Source organism: Delphinapterus leucas, chromosome 17 (genome assembly GCF_059928025.1).
Source record: "Delphinapterus leucas isolate spDelLeu-1000000601 "Yukka" chromosome 17, BTC_Dleu_Yukka2, whole genome shotgun sequence".
NCBI lineage: Eukaryota > Metazoa > Chordata > Mammalia > Artiodactyla > Monodontidae > Delphinapterus > Delphinapterus leucas.
In genome coordinates, this window is record NC_143145.1 from 14,690,514 (window position 1) to 14,710,363 (window position 19,850).

The 19,850-nt window shown below is 41.4% G+C and overlaps 1 protein-coding gene across 1 annotated transcript; it reads right to left on the reverse strand.

Moving 5' to 3' along the window:
- Positions 1–7,374: 7,374 nt before the first annotated feature.
- ZNF572 (zinc finger protein 572) lies at positions 7,375–18,730 on the reverse strand. The gene is made up of 2 exons (XM_089898730.1): positions 15,320–18,730; positions 7,375–14,380 (listed from the first exon to the last, which is right to left on the reverse strand). The coding sequence occupies exons 1-2, from the start codon at positions 15,396–15,398 to the stop codon at positions 12,870–12,872; spliced, it is 1,590 nt and encodes a 529-aa protein (XP_089754856.1). The 5' UTR covers positions 15,399–18,730; the 3' UTR covers positions 7,375–12,869.
- Between the last annotated feature and the right edge of the window lie 1,120 nt (positions 18,731–19,850).

Consider the following 19,850-nt stretch of genomic DNA (forward strand, 5'->3'; position numbering starts at 1 on the left):
AATCCATGTATTTCCCCACCCCCTTTTTTTTTTTTTCTGGAAGGCGAGGAGGCTCCTGGGGGCTATTCCGGATGATGTTTTAAATTTTGTTGCTGTCTCGTCGTGCAGTAAAATTGCTCTTCTCTCTTACCAGCAGCAGGTGCCCTTTCAGAAGAGGAACAGGGGGAGAAACATCAAAGAAATATCTCGCGTTGGGAAAAATGCGGCTTCGCCTCGTCCGACAGCGATGGCCCAGCCGGGTCGGAAAGCGCCAAGGGCTGCGGCGGTGAGGAGTGAGCTTCCTCTCTCGCCGGGACCGCCTTCGCCCACCAAAGATGGCCTCGGACTGGAGACTGCGGCTCTAGGGCAGGGAAGCGCAGCCCCTACCTCGAGACCTCCACCTCACCGCGGCTCCCGAGGCACCAGCCCCCGAACCTTCCAGCCGCTGCACGGCAGTTTCCACAGCGCTACCCTTAGAGGGCAGCGGCAGCGGCGGCGGCGGCGGAGGCGGAGGCGGCGGCGGCGGCGGCGGCGGCGAGGGCTCCCGACGGACTCGTCACCAGCATCCCTCACGGGCGGCGGCAGCCTTCCAGCGCGGCGCTTCAGCAGTAACCAGAGTAACCGCCTGGCGCCCTAGTTGATGGCCAGGCCCAGTGCGCCTCCGCGGAGGATGGGCTAGGCCTGGGCCAGGGACCAGAGGACGGGGCCCCGCCCACCGTCACCGCCCGCCGCCTCCGCCAACCAATGACGGCGCGCACCGCGCCGTAGGCCGAGATGGCGCTATGCCGTGTTTGGCCAATCGTAGGCGGCGCGGCCCGCGAGGTGCCGCCCAGAGAGGAGCTGGGACGAGGTTGCGTGGAGTGGGGTGGGGGCGTGGGGATGGGGGCCCGCCGCCCGTTGGGCGGATGGGAAGATACTGGCTGGCTCGGGAGGGAGTGTGGCTGGAGGAGGTGATGCCCTGAGTGCCGCGGTCCCAGCCGCTGGGATTCTACCCGGAAAGAGGTGGAGCTGGTTCCAAGGAAACCCCGCTGTAGATCCGCCGCCTAATGTCAGAAGGTCTCCATTCATCCGGCGAGCATTTGTGGAACGCTTACTACCTGCCAGGCCCAGGTGTCACAGAGAGGAATCACACAGTCTTTCTGTCCTGTGCCTACTGTGTGCTGGGAGGCGGTAGAAACAGCTACAGGTGCATGGAGAACGTGACTTTCACAGCTGAATCTGGAAGGAGTAGGCAGGCGTTTGCTGGAGGAAGAAAGGAGAGGATATGCCAGGTGTTCCCTTCCTTCACCCCAAATTGTCGGGCAGCTGTGCACTTGTCACTGTACTCAGGCTGAAGATACACTGTGCGCGTAGCCCTTGTTCTCTTAACATCAGAAACAGGGAGGAGGGTGCGGGGCAAAGAAGTAAAATAAATAGAGATGTGTCTTAGTGCCCTGAGAAAGTGGGTGGGCAGGGAACCATGGAAACGGGAAGCAGCCCTTCACTCGTCCTGGAGTGAATCAAGCAAGGCCACCAGGCAAGTTACATAAATTGTTTCCAGGGCAAGCATTCTGGAGGGAACAATAAAATCTACACGATTCTCAGGGTGAGAGATGGCCCTTGTTATGAAAAAATGAAACTTCCTAGAATTTACTGAGGCCTTTGCTCACCTTATTGTAACCCCGGACTGCCTATTTTAAACCCTAAGACTTATGTACAAATCCTTTCTGCCATTTGGAGCATGGCTGAATTGTCATCTCTTCTACCAAGTCTCCATTGATCCTCACCAGGTCACATAAGAGTTTATTCATACCTTATCATCCCAATCTCTGACTATACACTTACGGTTATTACCCCACTAGCTCCTATGTTCCTTGAGAGAAGGAGGATCTGTCTGATAAATCAGAATCACCCACAGCACCTGGCACAATATTTTGCGTTTAATTTATCGGCCATAAAAATGAATGAATGAATGATGAATGACAGTGGTGTAGTAGGAAGGCCAGGTGACTAGTATCAGGAGACCTATATTCTGGCTGCCACTAACCAGCTTTGTGACCTTGCACAAGTAAAATCAGTCAACCTCTGAAGGGAGAGGGCAAGGTCTTCATGAAATTTAAAGTTCCTTGCAGTTTACTGATTTATGTAAGTGTAGTACTTATCATTTTTTACCCCAAATATTATGTTTTATCTGCTAATGAAATAATTATGTGTCAAAACGCTTTCACAGGCATCATTAGACACTCAAAACCACTGTGATTTAAAAAATAACAAATATGAAACAAAGAGGTTAAGTGGCTTGGCCAAATCAGTTTATAAGTGATGAAACCAAAAGTTAAACTCCTGGTCTCCAATCTTGTGTTTCCCCAATACTTTTTTTTTTGCGATACGCGGGCCTCTCACTGTTGTGGCCTCTCCCGTTGCGGAGCACAGGCTCCGGACGCGCAGGCCCAGCGGCCATAGCTCACGGGCCCAGCCGCTCCGCGGCATGTGGGGTCTTCCCGGACCGGGGCACGAACCCGTGTCCCCTAGCATCGGCAGGCGGACTCTCAACCACTGCGCCACCAGTGAAGCCCCCCAATACTCTCAATCAATAACTTCTTTAACTTTTCTCCATTATAAAACCAAGACTTTGATTTTTTCCTTGACATTCCTCACTGGTATCAACAAATTCAGCTGCTTGAAATACACATCAAATTAAAAACAACTCAAGAAAAGAAAATCAATTTAACGTGTAGGAAATCGTTTTCCTGAAGATAATTCTTCAATAAACTGCTTGTTGGTATCTGTGAGTTCCTATACTGCTAAAATGACAGACGGCTTGGTCAGCTGACTCTTGTAGAAGAGAATACAACTATCACCAGGATGATTGTTACTTGATTTCCCTGTACTAGAGATTATCATAAGAGGATTTTTTTCATATTAAGTAGGTAACTTTTTTTTTTTTTTTTTTTGTCCACGGCACGCAGGATCTTAGTTCCCTGAACAGGGATCCAACCCATGCACCCTGGAGTGGAAGTGCAGAGTCCTAACCACTGGACCACCAAGGAATTCCCTAAGTAGATAACTTTTTAATCCTTTGAAAGTCACTTTCTTCATGTGTGTACGGTCAAAGATACACTTCCAAACTGGGGGCAAGAAGAGCATTTGTGATACCTAGCATAAGGCACGTCCTAAATGCCTATACTTTCTGAACTGAATTAAATGCTATATAACCATCACTTAAGTATGTTTGAATGTTGGCCTGGCTGCACTTATTCCAAAGCAAAAATCTGTCACTCAAGCCTGAAGCGAAGGCAACGAAATATGACACAAAATCACCCACTTGCAGAAAGTAATAATACTTTCGTAATCATGACAAGAGCTGACACTTTTATAGTATGCGCAGCATTCTAAAACTTTTTTTCGTACATTAGCTAATTTTGTCCTCACAACCACACTATCAGGCAGATACTATTTTTAGCCCCATTTTACAAAGAAGGAAACTGAGGTACAGAGAACTGGTAACACAGCTAATACATACCAGAGCCTGAACCCAAGCCCAGGAAATCTGGCTTAGGAATCTAGGAATGTTTGACTAGAATGCATTTTTTTTCTCCTTTAAGGTAAATATTCAGTTAACCTTTAAAACAAACAAAAAGCACATTTGGTCTTTTCATTCCATCATTTAATCACCTCTGTAGTCTTTCTGCAACAGTAACATCAAAGATCACAGATGACCAAAACAAATATATTAATAGTGAAAAAGTTTGAAATACTGTGAGAATTACCAAAATGTGACACAGTGACATGAAGGGAGAAAATGCTGTTGAAATAATGGTGATGATAGATTTGCTTGATGAAGGGTTGCCACAAATATTCAATTAGTAAAAAATGCAATTATCTGTGAAGCACAATAAAATGAAGTATGCCTATATTTCACTTAGCATAATACCCTCCAGATCCATCCGGAAAAATGAAAATACTAATTTGAAAAGATATATGTACCCCTATGTTCACTGCAGCACTATTTACAATAGCCAAGATATGGAAGCAACCTAAGGGTCCATTGATAGGTGAATGGATAAAGATGTGGTATATATGCAATGGAATATTACTCAGCCATAAAAAAAAGAATGAAATCTTGTCATTTGCAGCAAATCCAAGGACTTGGTGAAACTCTTGATCTTCTGCACAGATTTGCCCAGCTTCTGGGCAAACTCTTTGACTGGTTGCTTATGCAAACCAAAATGGCTTCAATAAAGGTTCAAGCAGTTCTCCTGTTCAGGCAAATCAAAGCCCCTGATGAAAATCTTTTCATTTTCTTGGGATAAATACCCAGAAGTTGAATTGCTGGTTACATGGTAGTTCTATTTTTAGTTTATTGAGGAACTTCCACACTATTTTCCACAGTGGCTGCACCAATTTACATTCCCACCAACAGTGCACAAGTGTTCCTTTTTCTCCACATCCTCACCAACATTTGTTTCTTGTCTTTTTGATAATAGCCATTCTAACAGGTGTGAGGAGATATCTCATTGTGGTTTTGATTTGCATTACCCTAATGATTAGTGATACTGAACATCTTTTCATGTGCCTGCTGGCTATCTGTATGCCTTCTTCAGAAAAAATGTCTATTCAGGTCCTGTGCCCCTTTTTTTTAATTGGGCTGTTTTTTTTTTGATGTTGAGATGTATGAGTTCTTTGTATACTTTGGATATCAACCCCTTATCAAATATATCATTTGCAAATATCTTCTCCCATTCAGGAGTTTGCCTTTTTGTTTTGTTGGTGGTTTCCTTTTCTGTGCTAAAGCTTTTTAGTTTGCTGTAGTCCCATTTTTAAATTTTTACTTTGTTGCCCTTGCCTAAGGAGGCATATTTTTAAAAAATATATTGCTAAGACCAAGGTCAAAGAGATTACTATGTTTTCTTCATGGAGTTTCATGGGTTCAGTTTGTACCTTTAAGTCTTTAATCCATTTGTTTTCTTTTTTTTTGTGTATGGTGTAACAAAGAGGTCCAATTTCATTCTTTTGCATGTAGCTGTCTTGTTTTCCTAACACTATTTATCAAAGAGACTGTCTTTTCCCCATTGTATATTCTTGCTTCCTTTGTCATAGATTAATTGACCATATGAGTGTGGGTTAATTTCTGGGCTCTCTATTCTGTTTCATTGATCTATGTGCCTGTTCTAGTGCCAGTACCATCCTGTTTTGATTACTATAAATTTGTGGTACAGTTTCAGGTCTGGGAGCATGATACCTCCAACTTTGCTCTTCTTTCTCAAGATTGCTTGGCTATTTGGGGTCTTTTGTGGTTCCACAGAAATTTTAGGATTATTTGTTCTACTACTGTGAAAAATGCCATTGGTATTTTGACAGGGATTGCATTGAATTTGTAGATTGCTTTGGGTAGTATGGACATTTTATTGATATTGATTCTTCCAATACATGAGCATGGTATATCTTTCCATTTATTTGTGTTACCTTTCTTTCCTCATTATAATTTTGAGAGCATAGGTCTTTCACCTCCTTGGTTAAATTTATTCCTAGGTATTTTATTCTTTTCGATGCAATTATAAATGGGATTTTCTTAATTTCTCTTTCTGATAGTTTGTTATTAGTGCATAGAAATGCAATAGATTTCAGTATATTAATACTGTATCCTGCAACTTTACAGAATTCATTTACTAGTTCTAATAGTTTTTTTGGTGGGGTCTTTGGGGTTTTCTGTATATAGTATTATGTCTTCTGCAAATAGTGACAGTTTTACTTTTTCCTTTCCAATCTGGATGTCTTTTTTTTTTTTTCTTGACTATTTGCTGTGGCTAGGACTTGTAACATTATGTTTAATAAAAAGTGATGAGCATGGGCATTCTTGTCGTCTTCCTGCTCTTAAAGCTTTCAGCTTTTCACTGTTGAGTATGATGTTAGCTGTGGGTCTGTCACATATGGCCTTTATTATGTTGAGGTATGTTCCCTCCATATCCACTTTGTTTTTATCATAAATGGATGTTAAATTTTTTCAGATGCTTTTTCTGCATCTATTGAGGTGATCACATGATTTTTATCCTTTGTTTTCTTAATGTGATGTATCATGTTGACTGACTTGTGGATGTTAAACCACTCTTGCATCACTGTAATGAATCCCACTTGATCGTGGTGTATGATCTTTTTAAAGTATTGTTGAATTTGGTTTGCTAATATTTTGTAGAGGATTTTTTAAAATTATTTTATTTCTTAGTTGCAGCAGGCGGTCTCCTTAGTTGAGGCTCACTGGCTCATTCATTGTGGCACATGTGCTCCTTAATTGAGGCCAGTGGGCTCCTTAGTTGTGGCTTGCAAACTCTTAGTTGCGGCATGCATGTGGGATCTAGTTCCCTGACCAGTGATCAAACCCACATCCCTTGCATTGGAAGGTGGATCCTTAACCACTGCACCACCAGGGAAGTCCCTTTGTTGAGGATTTTTGCATCCATGTTCATCAGGGATATTACCCTGTAATTTTCTTTTTTTGTTATGTCTTTGGTTTTGGTATCAGGGTAATGCTGGCCTTGTACTATGAGTTTGGAAATATTCCTTCCTCTTCAATTTTCTGTAATAATTTGAGAAGGATAGGTAATAGCTCTTCTTTAAATGTTTGGTAGAATTCACCTTTGAAGCCATCTGGACCTGGACTTTTGCTTGTTGGATGTTTTTATATTACTGATTCAATTTCATTACTAGTAATTGGTCTATTAAGATTTTCTATTTCCTCATGAGTCCGTCTTGGAAGATTATATATTTCCAGAGATTTATCCATTTCTTCTTTGTTGACTAATTTGTTGGCATATAATTGTTCAAGGAATTCTGTTATGATCCTTTGTATTTCTGTGGTATTGGTTGTAATTTCTCCTCATTCCTGATTTTATTTATTTAGGCTCTCTCTTTTTCTTGATGAGCCTTGCTAAAGACATGTCAAGTTCGTTTCTTTTCAAAGAACCGTGTCTTAGTTTCATTGATCTTTTCTATTGTTTTATTAGTCTCTATTTCATCTATTTCCACTCTGATCTTTATTATTTCCTTCCTTCTACTAACTTTAGGCTTTGCTTACTCTTCTTCTAGTTCCTTTAATGTTAATTTAGATTGATATTTTTCTTGTTTCTTGAGGTAGACCTGTATCTTTATGAACTTCTCCCTTAGAACTGCCTTTGCTGTGTCCCATAGATTTCAGAAAGTTGTGTTTCCATTTTCATCTGTCTCTTTGATTTCTTTGTTGACCCACTGATTGTTTAGTAGCATGTTTCTAGTCTCCATGTGTTTGTGAGGTGTTTTTATTTTTCCAGTTTTCTTCTTGTAATTGATTTCCAGTTTCATATTGCCAAGCAGTTCTTAAAGTGTTTCAACCCAAAGTGAGTCTCAGCTGATCCTAACCCAAGACAGGGTAAGAGGGATGAGAAAAAAAAAAAAAAAGGAAAAAGATTATCCATATCCAAAGAAGCTGCCTTAAAAAAAGGTTTTCATCAATTAGATGTATTTGTCTTGAATTACATGTTTATCTCCCCCATTAGCTCCATAAGATGTTTAACAAAATTATTTCATTGGGGCAATTTAAATTGATACACATTTCTGAAAAGCAATGAAGTAATATACCTTTAAAAACTTTTATGCCCTTTGACTCAATAATCTTACTTCTAGGAATTCACTCTAAGAAAGGAGATGGACAGTAAGATTTGTACACCAACAAAAAGCAAAAAAGCAAAACCAAACAATCACAACCACAATACCAAAACAAAAACAGCCAAAATAAACCTATTCAAAAAAGTGTTATTTTTAATAGCAATTTACAGGAAACAATATAAACATACGTCAGAACACTTAAATTGTTATGGTACATCATTCAGTGTAATATTATCAAGCCATTAAAAACCTCATAACTAACTTAAAACAATTAGTTGGAAAATTATATGATTAGGAAAAAATAAGACAATGCTATATACATAGTCCATATTATCCATTTTGTAAAAATATTTATTCAGCTACATGCTCAGAAAAGAGGTTACTGGGAGATTCCAGAACTTCCATGGTGAATGATCTCTGGGGAAATTGATTATGGGTCATTTGTATTTTGGTCTTCATACTTTTATGTATTTCCTACATTAATACTTGCTAATTGTAAAATATACAAAGAAGTAAAATTTAATGATCAGAAAGTAAGCTATTTTTAAGGGGAAATTTTTCTCACCTGTGTTTGTCAGTCTAGTCAATATTTTCTTTAATCTGACCATTTATCCATATGACTTAGCATGGGTCAAAATTAATCATGATCCCTTTTCAACCAAAGCTTCCACTTCCTCCCTCACTGTGTCAGATCCTAGAATATCTACTGATTTTACCAATTAAGCAATGTTAGATCAGCAAGCTAGCTATCTTAGCACCCATAAGCTACCTCTGCTTGTAAGTGACTACGTGTCCACTATGTCATGATTACCAAGATTTTGTTTCCATCTGTTATCTTTACAAGCAAGCATTTGGACCATCCTTAGCCTTGACTTGATTGTCTCTGAGGTTAACTTCAAAGATAATCCAAAGACCCATTGTGGTCTCGAGCCACTTTATGATGGTAACAATAGCTAATATTGAGTGATTACTAGGTATCAGCAATGCTAAGCATATTATATATATTATCTCACTGACCCTCACAACAAAGCCATGAACTAAATGTTCTTAATATCTTTATTTTAGAAACACAGAAACAATCAATCCGAAAAACGATTGAACATTTCCATGCCTAGAGCCTACACTTGGCAAAATTATGAGCAAATGAGGGTGAACAGGGAAGAAAAACATTTCCTTAGCACCTATTCTATGTCAGGTATCTCACCTCATTCACTGCTTACCAAATCTTACAAGGTGAGTACACAGTACAAAGCTAGTAAGTGACTGAAACATGAATTTGAAACAAGTTTTAAACCCCTCCTAGACAGTCTGAACCAAAAGCCCAGGGTCTTACTTCCATAGGATTCTGAACAATTGGGACATTTTAGGGTCCTCTAGCGTTAGTGTGAGGATAGGCCCAGCTTCCTAGGACAGTCACTTTCATTTCCAAGTCAGCCCCAGCCTCTGTGGACTGGGCAAGCAATGGTGTTATAGGGCCCAGGGGGACACTGAGACTATACAGCCTAATCCAGTAGACTTTATCCATTGGTGAATACCCTTCAACCAAAACCAACAAACATTTCACATGCCAGGCTTTTTGTCAGGCTCTGGGATTACAAAAAATGAAGTCCATTCTCTGACTCAAGGAGTTGACAGTCTAGTAGAAACACCCATCCTGGAAGGACATACTCTTGGACGTTACCATAAAACATATAAGCACATGACACACACTCAGTAACTATTGAGCACCACTATGTGCAAAGTATTGTGTCAAACTTCACCAAGCTTGCATTTTCAGAGCAGACCTAACCCACTTTAATCTACAGTTACCTCTAGTTCCTCAGATTATCAAATTATTAAATCTGAAGATGGAGGGTTCAGCATAATAAACATAATTTAGGAGTTGGCAAGGAGAAAGGAGTCATCTGAAAAGCTGCACATTTTCCTACTATTAATCTATCCTTACATCTGTCCCTCCTACTGTCATTTGACCTCTGCTAGACACATATTAGGCATCAGGTAAATTTTTGTTGAATGAATGATTATGCTGCTTGAAAGGAATTACACAAACTCAAATACAGAATAAAAAGCAATGAGTCTTATCACTACAATGATTACCAGAAACTGAGAGATGGGCAAAGGTGAATATGTGGGACTAATGTATAAGGAGCAATTGTCACATACCATACTCTACTACCTCTCACCGTCAATAAGGAAACTTCTACAGCACCAAGGAGAAGACCATTTGGTAGATCAAACTTCAATGGCTTAGAATGATGGAAGTAAACTTTTATCTCAGGTACTTAACAGAGACATACGTTTGCATACCTCCTTGTAGGCTATAAAGCAGCTGGGGAGTGAGTTCCCTGCTACATTTGTGAATATATGCATTAACTTGAATTTCCCCACTCCACTGTAGGGAAAAAATACACAAACCCTCACTGTGAGTACGAAAAAATGAATACAGGAAGGAGTCTTCTTTTTAATTAAAAAGAAACTATGAAACACCTCACTTGTAAAAAAGAATGCTTTATTTAATCAGGTGTTGAATCCTTTGTGCTGGCAAGAAAAATAGAGAATACAGAATATTTACTTCTTTGGGAACTAAACAAAGAATGTATTTGCTGATGAATGAAAGTGAGGCAAAGGCATCAAATAGGATTAAATTTGACTATGTTAAATTCTCCATTGTAAGTGACAAATCTCTCTTCTGCTTTCCTAATTTTTAATCCAAAGAGACAATGATGCTTGACAAATTGTTTTACTAATAAAGCCCATCTTAACCCATCTAAAATGTGAATGCCTATGCTCCTACAGACATTTGAGGTTTGTGGAGTGGGTTTTATATAATTGTGGGCAGTCATAAAACATAGTGTAGGGATGGTGATAAGACATAAATTGTACCAATTGTTAATCTTTTCCAGATGCAAATTAACTGAAATTGAACTTGCTGTTTTGTTCTTTCCTGACTTAAACTGAATCCTTTGTTTCATGAATAACAAGAAAATTCAATTAGCTGAATCAAATAAAAGTGTTTTCAACAGTCTGCAAACTTAAAACACAATACAGTCTTGTGTTTTTATACTACCTTATTCCTCAGAGTTCCTGAGGTTTGTCACAAAGAATCCCCAAGTAGGAAAGCTTGGGGCTGTATTGCTGCTTCTGAAATGTGTGGAGGATATTTTTCAATTTGTTTCCATTAATAATAAACAATTACCATTTATTTAGACCCATTATATTTTAAGCACTGGGCTAGCTGCTTTACAGACATTTATTTAACCCTTACCGAAACCCCACAAGCTATGCATTATCTCTGCTTTACAGATGAGGAAACGGGTTCAGAGTGGTTACTTGCCATACATACTGGGATCGATGATTGAGCACCACCTCATCAGCTACTGCCTTGCAACTGATCGTTAATCAAACTCTTATCAAACATTAATCAAACTCAGTTGTCTGTGGTAAAAAATACTATGAACACTTATCCTCAGATATTAGAGTTTAAGACAATTTGCGTAATACTACGTAACATACATAGGTAAAAGTATGCTTAGGTAAGGGTCACATTAAAGCCAATGATGCCCAATAACATTCTCCCCCTTTCTGAAAGCAGAAAATCACCCCCAAAGACTTCTTGAATACTTTTAATTGTTAGCTTTTGCTTCATTTTAAAATCCTATCACAATATAGAAAGACACAATTGCCTCACCAGTATCAGGGGCACCACAATCACAAAAGAAATAATCCCCATGCAATTCAGCTACCCACCAGTGATCTATAGCCCTTTGCAGCAGCTGTAACTGGCCCCTTCTGGCTCCACATTCCTAATATGCATCTCTACCTATTCTTCATAAAATATATTTTTGACTCCAAAAAAAAGATGAAATCCTAGGCAAGTCCTGACCATCCTGTACATCTACCTTTTGCACTGCAGGAAGAACTGGAGGTGGGGGCATAGGGAATATCTTAATACTTTACAAAGCACCATTCCCATTGGACAGACGAGCAGGGAGGATTATGTCTCAGTTACCAGATCCACACACCACATAAGCCAAAGGGCAAAAGAAAATTGTCAAGGCTGGAACTAAGGAATTTGGGGCTCCAATGGCAAACTGTCCCTGGACACTGGCTCAGACTCAGTGAGTTAATTATTAGAAAAAGAACCCAGTTTCTGATCTGATGAGGACTTACAGAATAGTAAAACTGAGGGGAAAGGACCATTTGACAGGAAACCTTAAAATAGAATTCAAGAATCCTACGTCCTAATCTGGCTTTGGCCGAGACAATGGGATCATGTCACTAGATGACTGAGATGGCTGAATATAAAACATACAATCATCAGAATAGCCAATTTTTGGACTGAGTACCTTCAAAACTCTATCCCAGGGAATTCCCTGGAAGTCCAGTGGTTAGGATTCCACACTTCCACTGCCGAGGACGCAGGTTCAATCCCTGGTCAGGGAATTAAGATCCCACAAGCCACACAGCGTGGCCAAAATTAAAAAAATAAAAACAACTCTATACCATTTCTAGTCTATATTGAAATTCCTCTTGGAGAGCAGAAACCCCAGAGCACATTTCTTACAGTCTTATAGGAACTAGATCTGTCAAGAATGATGATCTTGAAAGAACTATTTGTGATATTTAATACAGCATCCACCAGTCATGTGTGGCTACTGAACACTCAGCAAGTGGTTTGTGTGACTACGGAAGTCAATTTTAAATTTCATTTCATTTTAATTTAAACTTAAATATCCATACGTGGCTAGTGGTTATTGTACCAGGCAGTGCAGTTCCAGATACTGTAAAAGTTAATTTTCAGCAAATAAAAACACATTAGAAAAAAAAATTAGTCTTTTCTTCCTTAAGACCCAACAAAATAGCCAGGAAATCACATTATTTGTTCAAAATGAACCTTTCTCTGGGTAAATCCCCGAGGACAGAAATGATTTGCTGCTACCCAATCAGGCAACAGGAAATAAGGAAATTCAATGACAATCTCATCTTCAGACTCCCAGGATTTCTCTCCATGTTTTTCTTTGAAGCTATTCCTATCTTACCTTAAATAAAAAATATTCTTCTTTCTCTCCATCATTGGCAGTATCTCTCACTGGGCAGATCCGATGACCCGATGATCTGGGTCTTCCCAACCTCTAAGGTGGTAGGTTGACTTTTCCCAAATGTTTTGGCAAACAAACCAAAGAAATTTTATAACCCTGTGATCAGAGAACACCTTAATTGTAATGCTCCGATAAGAAAAGAAAGGGGAAAAAAACCAAAACAGACTTTGGGACTCAGGAGGGAGATGAATTTGGGACTGAAAATGAAGAGATAAGAGTCATTTCCCCAGAACAGTTTTTCCAAGTCCATTCATGAGGAAAATCTTCAACTTCAGGAGACACAGAAGACTTTTCTATATGAATTTTCTGATGCTGAATGAGGTAGGCACTTCTGCTGAAGCATTTCTCACAGTCAGTACATTTGTAAGGTTTTTCTCCTATGTGGGTCCTCCGATGCCTGATAAGGTTAAAGCTTTGACTGAAGCACTCACCACAGTCAGGACATTTATAAGGTTTCTCTCCTGTGTGCGTCCTTTGGTGAATCACCAGGGTGGAACTCTGACTAAAAGTTTTCCAACACTCAGAACATCTGTAAGGTTTTTCTCCTGTATGTGTTCTCTGATGTCTTATGAGGTGGGAGCTAAGGCCAAAACTCTTTCCACATTCACAACATTTATATGGTTTCTCTCCTGGCTGGATTCTGCATTCGTCTATCACACTGCAGTTCTGACTCAAACTTTCTTCATATTCAGACGTTTCACAGGATTTCTCACCTGTGTGCATCTTCCGGTGTGTAATAAGGTTTGAACTTCGACTGAAATTCTTCCCACATTCTGTACACTGATAGGGTTTTTCTCCTGTATGTATTCTCTGATGCTTTATTAGAGTAGAATTGCAACCAAAGCTTTTTCCACACTCAGGACATTTGTAGGGCTTCTCACCTGTGTGTGTCCGCTGGTGGCGAATCAGACTAGAACTCTGACTAAAACTCTTCCCACAGTCGGGGCACTTATAAGGTTTTTCTCCAGTGTGGGTCCTCTGATGTTCTACTAGGACATAACTGTGGCTGAAGCATTTCCCACAAACCGGACATTCATATGGTTTTTCACCTGTATGTGATCTGTGATGCTGAATAAGGTGAGAGCTGCTACTGAAACTCTTCCCACACTCAGGACATTTATAGGGTTTCTCTCCCGTGTGAGTTCTTTCATGGATAATAAGATGGGAGGTGTTGCTGAAGCTTTTCCCACATTCACCACACTGGTAGGGCTTCTCGCCTGTGTGTGTTCTCAGATGCTGAATCAGGTGAGAGCTGTTACTGAAGCATTTCCCACACTCAGAACATTTATAAGGTTTTTCTCCTGAGTGGGTCCTCTGGTGAGTTCGAAGATGAGAACTATTATTGAAGCTTTTCCAACATTCAGAACATTTGTAAGGTTTGTCCCCAAAGGATGAAGTCTGCTGGATGGCAGCCCTGGTATGTTGTCCTGGGTCCCATTCCCAGTGATTGGGTTTTTCCTCCTCTTTTCCTGTAGAATTTCCCTGATTCTCCAAGTTGCCATCATTCTCACAGGAATCATCACACTCAGTTTCACGTCCCTGGGACCATGTCAATGGCATTTTTTGTGTGTCCTCATGCTTACAATTTTGTGGGCCATCACTTTTAGACCATTTTGAGGCTCTCTCTTTATCTGCCTTAGAGTTACTGTGTTGAACAGTTTCCAAATTATTCTTACTTTCATCTCCTGCAAGAATAAACAAATAGTCTAAACACATTCGCTAGTCTCTGCCACGGGAAAGAAATTCTGAATCATGGTGAAAGAGAGGGAATAACAAACTCAAACCTCGTAAACTATTTTATAGGAAAAAAAAAGTTTTTATAGCTAGTTTTAATTCTTTTACTCTATGTGTTCATCAAGTAGACGAACGTTTTGTACTTACAACAACACTAATGAGGTATCTGAATAGTTCTCACCGATTGCCACAAGGGATGTCAAGTTAAAAATAAAGACTTAATAGAAAAAAGTAAGGGAGAAGATGAATAGAACACTATCTGAGGTGAAAACTAGATAAAACCTTAGTTAAAATCTGAGCATGTTAACAGGGGCTTCCCTGGCGGTGCAGTGGTTAAGAATCCGCCTGCCAATGCAGGGGACACAGGTTCGAGCCCTGGTCTGGGAAGATTCCACATGCCATGGAGCAACTAAGCCCGTGCACCACAACTACTTAAGCCTGCACGACTAGGGCCCGTGCTCTGCAACAAGAGAAGCCACCACAATGAGAAGCCCATGCAATGCAATGAACAGTAGCCCCCACTCGCCGCAACTAGAGAAAGCCCGTGCGCCACAACAAAGACCCAATGCAGCCAAAAATAAATTAATTTAAAAAATTTCTTTTTAAACCTAAGCAAACATAGAAATAACAATGATACCCACTACTTAGCAAGAACAGTAACTTTACATATAGTGTATCATTAATCCTAAAAAATACGTGAGACAGATATTATTATTCACTTTTCTTAAGGATGAGAAAACTGAGGCTGTAGGAGTTTTCATAGCTTGGAAGTGACAGAGTAGGGAATCAAATTAAAGTCTGTCTCATTCTAATGCCCTGATCTTTCTACACATTCTACAGCACATTGTATAACGAATTTCCAAAGGATTCAGATCTTCTTGATCCCTCACCTGTAAAAGTGCTTTTCAAACTCTCCCTCTCTGTGAAGCCATTAGAATCTGAGACCAACAGTTTTTGCTCTTGTTCCATCACAATGGTCACAGGTTAGGGATCAGAAATCCTGTGGAAGGAAACAGGTTATGCTTGAAGGCATTTGTTAACATTTCTCCTTCTTCCTTCCTCTCCAACTACCGCAACGTAACAACTGTAAGCATAGAATGTTCTGTGGACCATACTAAAAATAAGAAACATGGGCCTTAGAAATCCTTTTAGAAAATCTTATCTCAGATGCAGGTATTTAGAATTACGAGTTTACCTGATTTACCTTTCCTAGGGAAATAATTTAAAAATTAAACCTTCACATTAAAGTCTGAGGATCAAGCTTCAAAAACAGAATGAATACCAATACTCACTGTCCACTTGGAATTTAGAAACACTTTTAATTGAAAAAATGAAGTAGTTTTTTGGAAAAGGCACCAATAATAAGACATTAAGGAATCAATATGCAGGTATAAGAAGCAGCTAAAGAGAAAGCACCCTGTTTAGTTTACAAAGAATAAGTGGGTCCTTGACAGAAGGATGAAACCTTTGAAGTCAATTTCAAAAGAAAGTTAGGATTTACTTAACTAGTAACAAGAAATTAAGACAAGGTAGGGCTAGAATAACTATAACCAATAATCTCTAAACATAAAAGGGAGGCCAATGAGGAAACTCTTCCTTGCCTCTTCCTCTCTATCATAATCACAATATCCTTTTCAGCCTAAACTTTATCTTCTGGACCCAACTACAATCCCTGAGCTACTTTATGGGACTAGAAATGTGACCTTTCACTGGAAGGCAGTTATACATGGACTTGGCATTTCAGGATATAAAGAATAGCACAATTCAGGAAAAATGGGAGCTTAAAAGAAGGCACACATATGGAAAACAAAAGATGGTGTACTTATAATTTTCACCCTATTACTGCCTATTATGTGGCATGCAGTGAACTAAATACCTTACACGTGTCTCATTTAATTCTTACAACAGCCCTCTGAACTGTATAAACAGATACCAGCATGCTGTAGGTGAACAAAATAGACATTACGAAACTTTCCCAAGGACACACAACCAGAAAGTAGTAGAGCAGGATTCAGTCCCAAACCTGTTTGGACACTGACTTCAACATTCTTATCTGATACAGTAAACAACTAGAGCAGAAAGCAGAGCTGGGCATAACCCCAACCTGCAAATGATCAGGACCTTTATTTTGGAATATATTGACTTCCACCACCACTCCCCACACCTGGCCCCAGCAGTGAAATCGCCAAGCCCTAACCACTGGACCACCAGGGAATTCCTATATTGACTGTGTTTTTAGAAAGCCAATTCACATCCCTAGACCTTATGCCAAAGGAAGCTGACATTCTCTAAGCACCCTCAGTCTAAAAGAAACTTGTCTAAATTACAAATATGCCCAGTGTTTAAGTGGGGGGGAAAAAACATATACCTGAATGCAAAAAAAAAAAAGGAAAGTTGTTCAAATGGAGTAATGTGTCTTGCCGTCTGAATTACGTATTTCTATCAAAGTCTTTACAAAAGAAGCAAGAGTCTGGGTAACAGATACCCATGCTACCATTTTCCCTGCTAAGAAACTATTAATTTTGGTAACAGAAGAGCCCTCAGGTTCTTCTCAGCAAAAGGGTAGCAAACTCAAGGCCATAAATGGTATTAAGAGGCTGTCCTTAATATGTCATTCCAGGGACTTCCCTGGTGGCTCAGTGGTTACAAATCCGCCTGCCAATGCAGGGGACACGGGTTCAAGCCCTGGTCCGTGAAGATCCCACATGCTGCGGAGCAACTAAGCCTGCGAGCCACAACTACTGAACCTGCGAGCCACAACTACTGAGCCCGCGTGCTGCAACTCCTGAAGCCCACGCGCCCAGAGCTCGTGCTCTGCAACAAGAGAAGCCAATGCAATGAGAAGCCCGCACGCTGCAATTAAGAGTAGCCCCCACTGGCCGCAACTAGAGAAAGCCCGCCCTCAGCAATGAAGACTCAACACAGCCAAAAAAAAATTAAAATAATTTTTAAAAAATGTCACTCAACAGAGAAAGGCTGTTTTCACTCTCCTAGAGCAAAGAGGTGATTACGATGGGGCGGTGCTTTGGATTAAAAAGACTTCCAAAGAAAATGCACTGCCTGAAGCTTAGCTTTAAGAAGCGCTGGCAGGGAGCACAGGCGGGGGTGCACTACGGGGTGAGCTCCAGGGGAGCAGATCATCTCCAGTCGACACGGTCCTTCAAGGGACCCCGCAGGCGAGGCTGGCGCGGTTGCCCGTGCAACGAGAGATGCTGGCTGGGCCTTCGCCCCTCACAGCAACCGCATCCCTCTCCGGGACTGACATCCCTCTCCTGGGCGGCGCAGCTTCATTCCTCTGGCCCGCAGCCCTCGGCTCCCTTCCACCCGAGAAGGAACTCACTGTGCTGGGGGTTACACACAAGGCGCCCCGCACCCCCAGCAAGCCCAGCCGTCCCGGAATTAAGCGTCCCCTCTGCTTCTGACCCCACCAAGCCACGTTCCTAACCTCTCAAACCCGGAAGACAGAAACAGGAAGTACCCCCATCTCCCCCAGCGGGCTCGCTGGGGCCTCTCTAGGAAACAGTGATGGCTCGTTGTCGTTGGTCTTAACCCTTAGGTTACCGGACAAGAAGGAGCGTCCTGGTGGATTTCTCTTCCTTGTGGCTTTTGTCTTTTGCCAACTCTGATTCTCATCCCTCACGCTTATCAGGCGCCTTATCATAGGGGCCCAACTGGAGCTTATACTTTTCTTTGCCATCATTAGATTTCTCATCATCATTAGAATTAAAATGAAGCGAGTATTTTAAGCGCCTTCTGTGTGTTCCCACTGCTATGAACTAGGAGGTATATTTAGCTACCTGTGAAACAGTGAGAGAGCTAAGGCATCCATCCACATATAAAACAATTAGTTTAGGAGGCAACGTTATGAATAACACTTAGAGAAGCAGTTAAACTCTCCTCTTTCATTACAGAGAAAACAGAAGCCGTCATCTCCCGCACATCAAACATGCAAATCTACTAAGTACGCACCGCAACCATCTCTTCCTTCCTTCCTATTACAACAGAGCCTTGGTGCTTGGCACTGAAAATGAGCCCTCTACTACCAGTCACTTTACTTCCCACCTTCATGGGATCCTTACACCAGTGGTCCCCAACCCTTTGGGCACCAGGGACTGGTTTCGTGGAAGACAATTTGTCCACGGGGTTGGGGGGAGGGATGGTTCAGGCGATAATGGCAGCGATGGGGAGCAGCCGAGGAAGCTTGCTTGTCCACCTGCCTCTCACCTCCTGCTGTGCCGCCCAGTTCCTAAAAGGCCACTGACCGGTACCCATCTGTGGCCTGGGGGTTGGGGACCCCTGCCTTACACTATCAACAAAACCCTTGACTCTCCCACCTCCACACCAAAACAGTCCTTCAGTTTTCCTTTTTTTTTTGCTGGCAGCCTCAGCAGCCATGGCTCACGGGCCCAGCTGCTCCGCGTCATGTGGGATCTTCCCGGACTGGTGCACGAACCCACGTCCCCTGCATCGGCAGGCGGACTCTCAACCACTGTGCCACCAGGGAAGCCCCTATGGTATTTTTTTATGGCAGCCCAAGCAAACTAATATAGTCAGAAAGCTAAAATTACATTTACCAGACCTATCTGAAGTAATGGCAGTAGCTGAAGCAGCAGGGTTTTTGTTTTTGTTTGATATGGACCATTTTTCAAGTCTTTTTTGAATTTGTTACAATATTGCTTCTGTTTTATGTTTTGTTTTTTTGGCAGCAAGGCATATGGGATCTTAGCTCCCCGACCGGGTATCGAACCTGCACCCCCTGCATTGGAAGGGGGAGTCTTAACCACTGGACTGCCAGGGAAGTCCCGAAGCAGCAGTTTTGAGAGGCATTCCTGAAAACTCAGCCCCCAATCTGTTTCTTCAGCCCTCCCAAGGATTCCAAAAGCCATTTAATGGTTATAGCAAATCTTCTCCTTATGTCAAATCAAGGAGATTCTGTTCTCTGCAATGGAAACTAACTAAGAATGAAAGCTACTAGTAAGGAAGCTACAGAGATAGATTTAAGGTTGGGGACACATGGACAAAGTTTATAGAAGTTCCATGGAGTGGCAGAGACCTTTGGCTAGCTTGGAGACAGAATTCCCAATGGGAGGATGGCTGAGTGATACATGTAAGGTGGCTGCGGCCAGCACCACTGTCCGAGTTAGGTGCTGAATGAACAGTGCTGCTTGCCTTCTAATTGAATACTCTGGCCATGGCAATCTGTCAACACCAACCACTGGACAGAAAAAGACTTTACTCAAAATTTCTGGTTTGTACAAAGACTCAGAGCTCTAGTTTAACTCCAAGGGAAGACAAGAACAGGAGTGAATTTGAACTTTCCACCAACCCTTGTCAGTGGGGTGCACCAAGGCAAACCACGATTTGGAAAAGTAGAGAAATATGACATTTCTTGTAGATGAGTGGCAGGGTGTGTAGCACTGT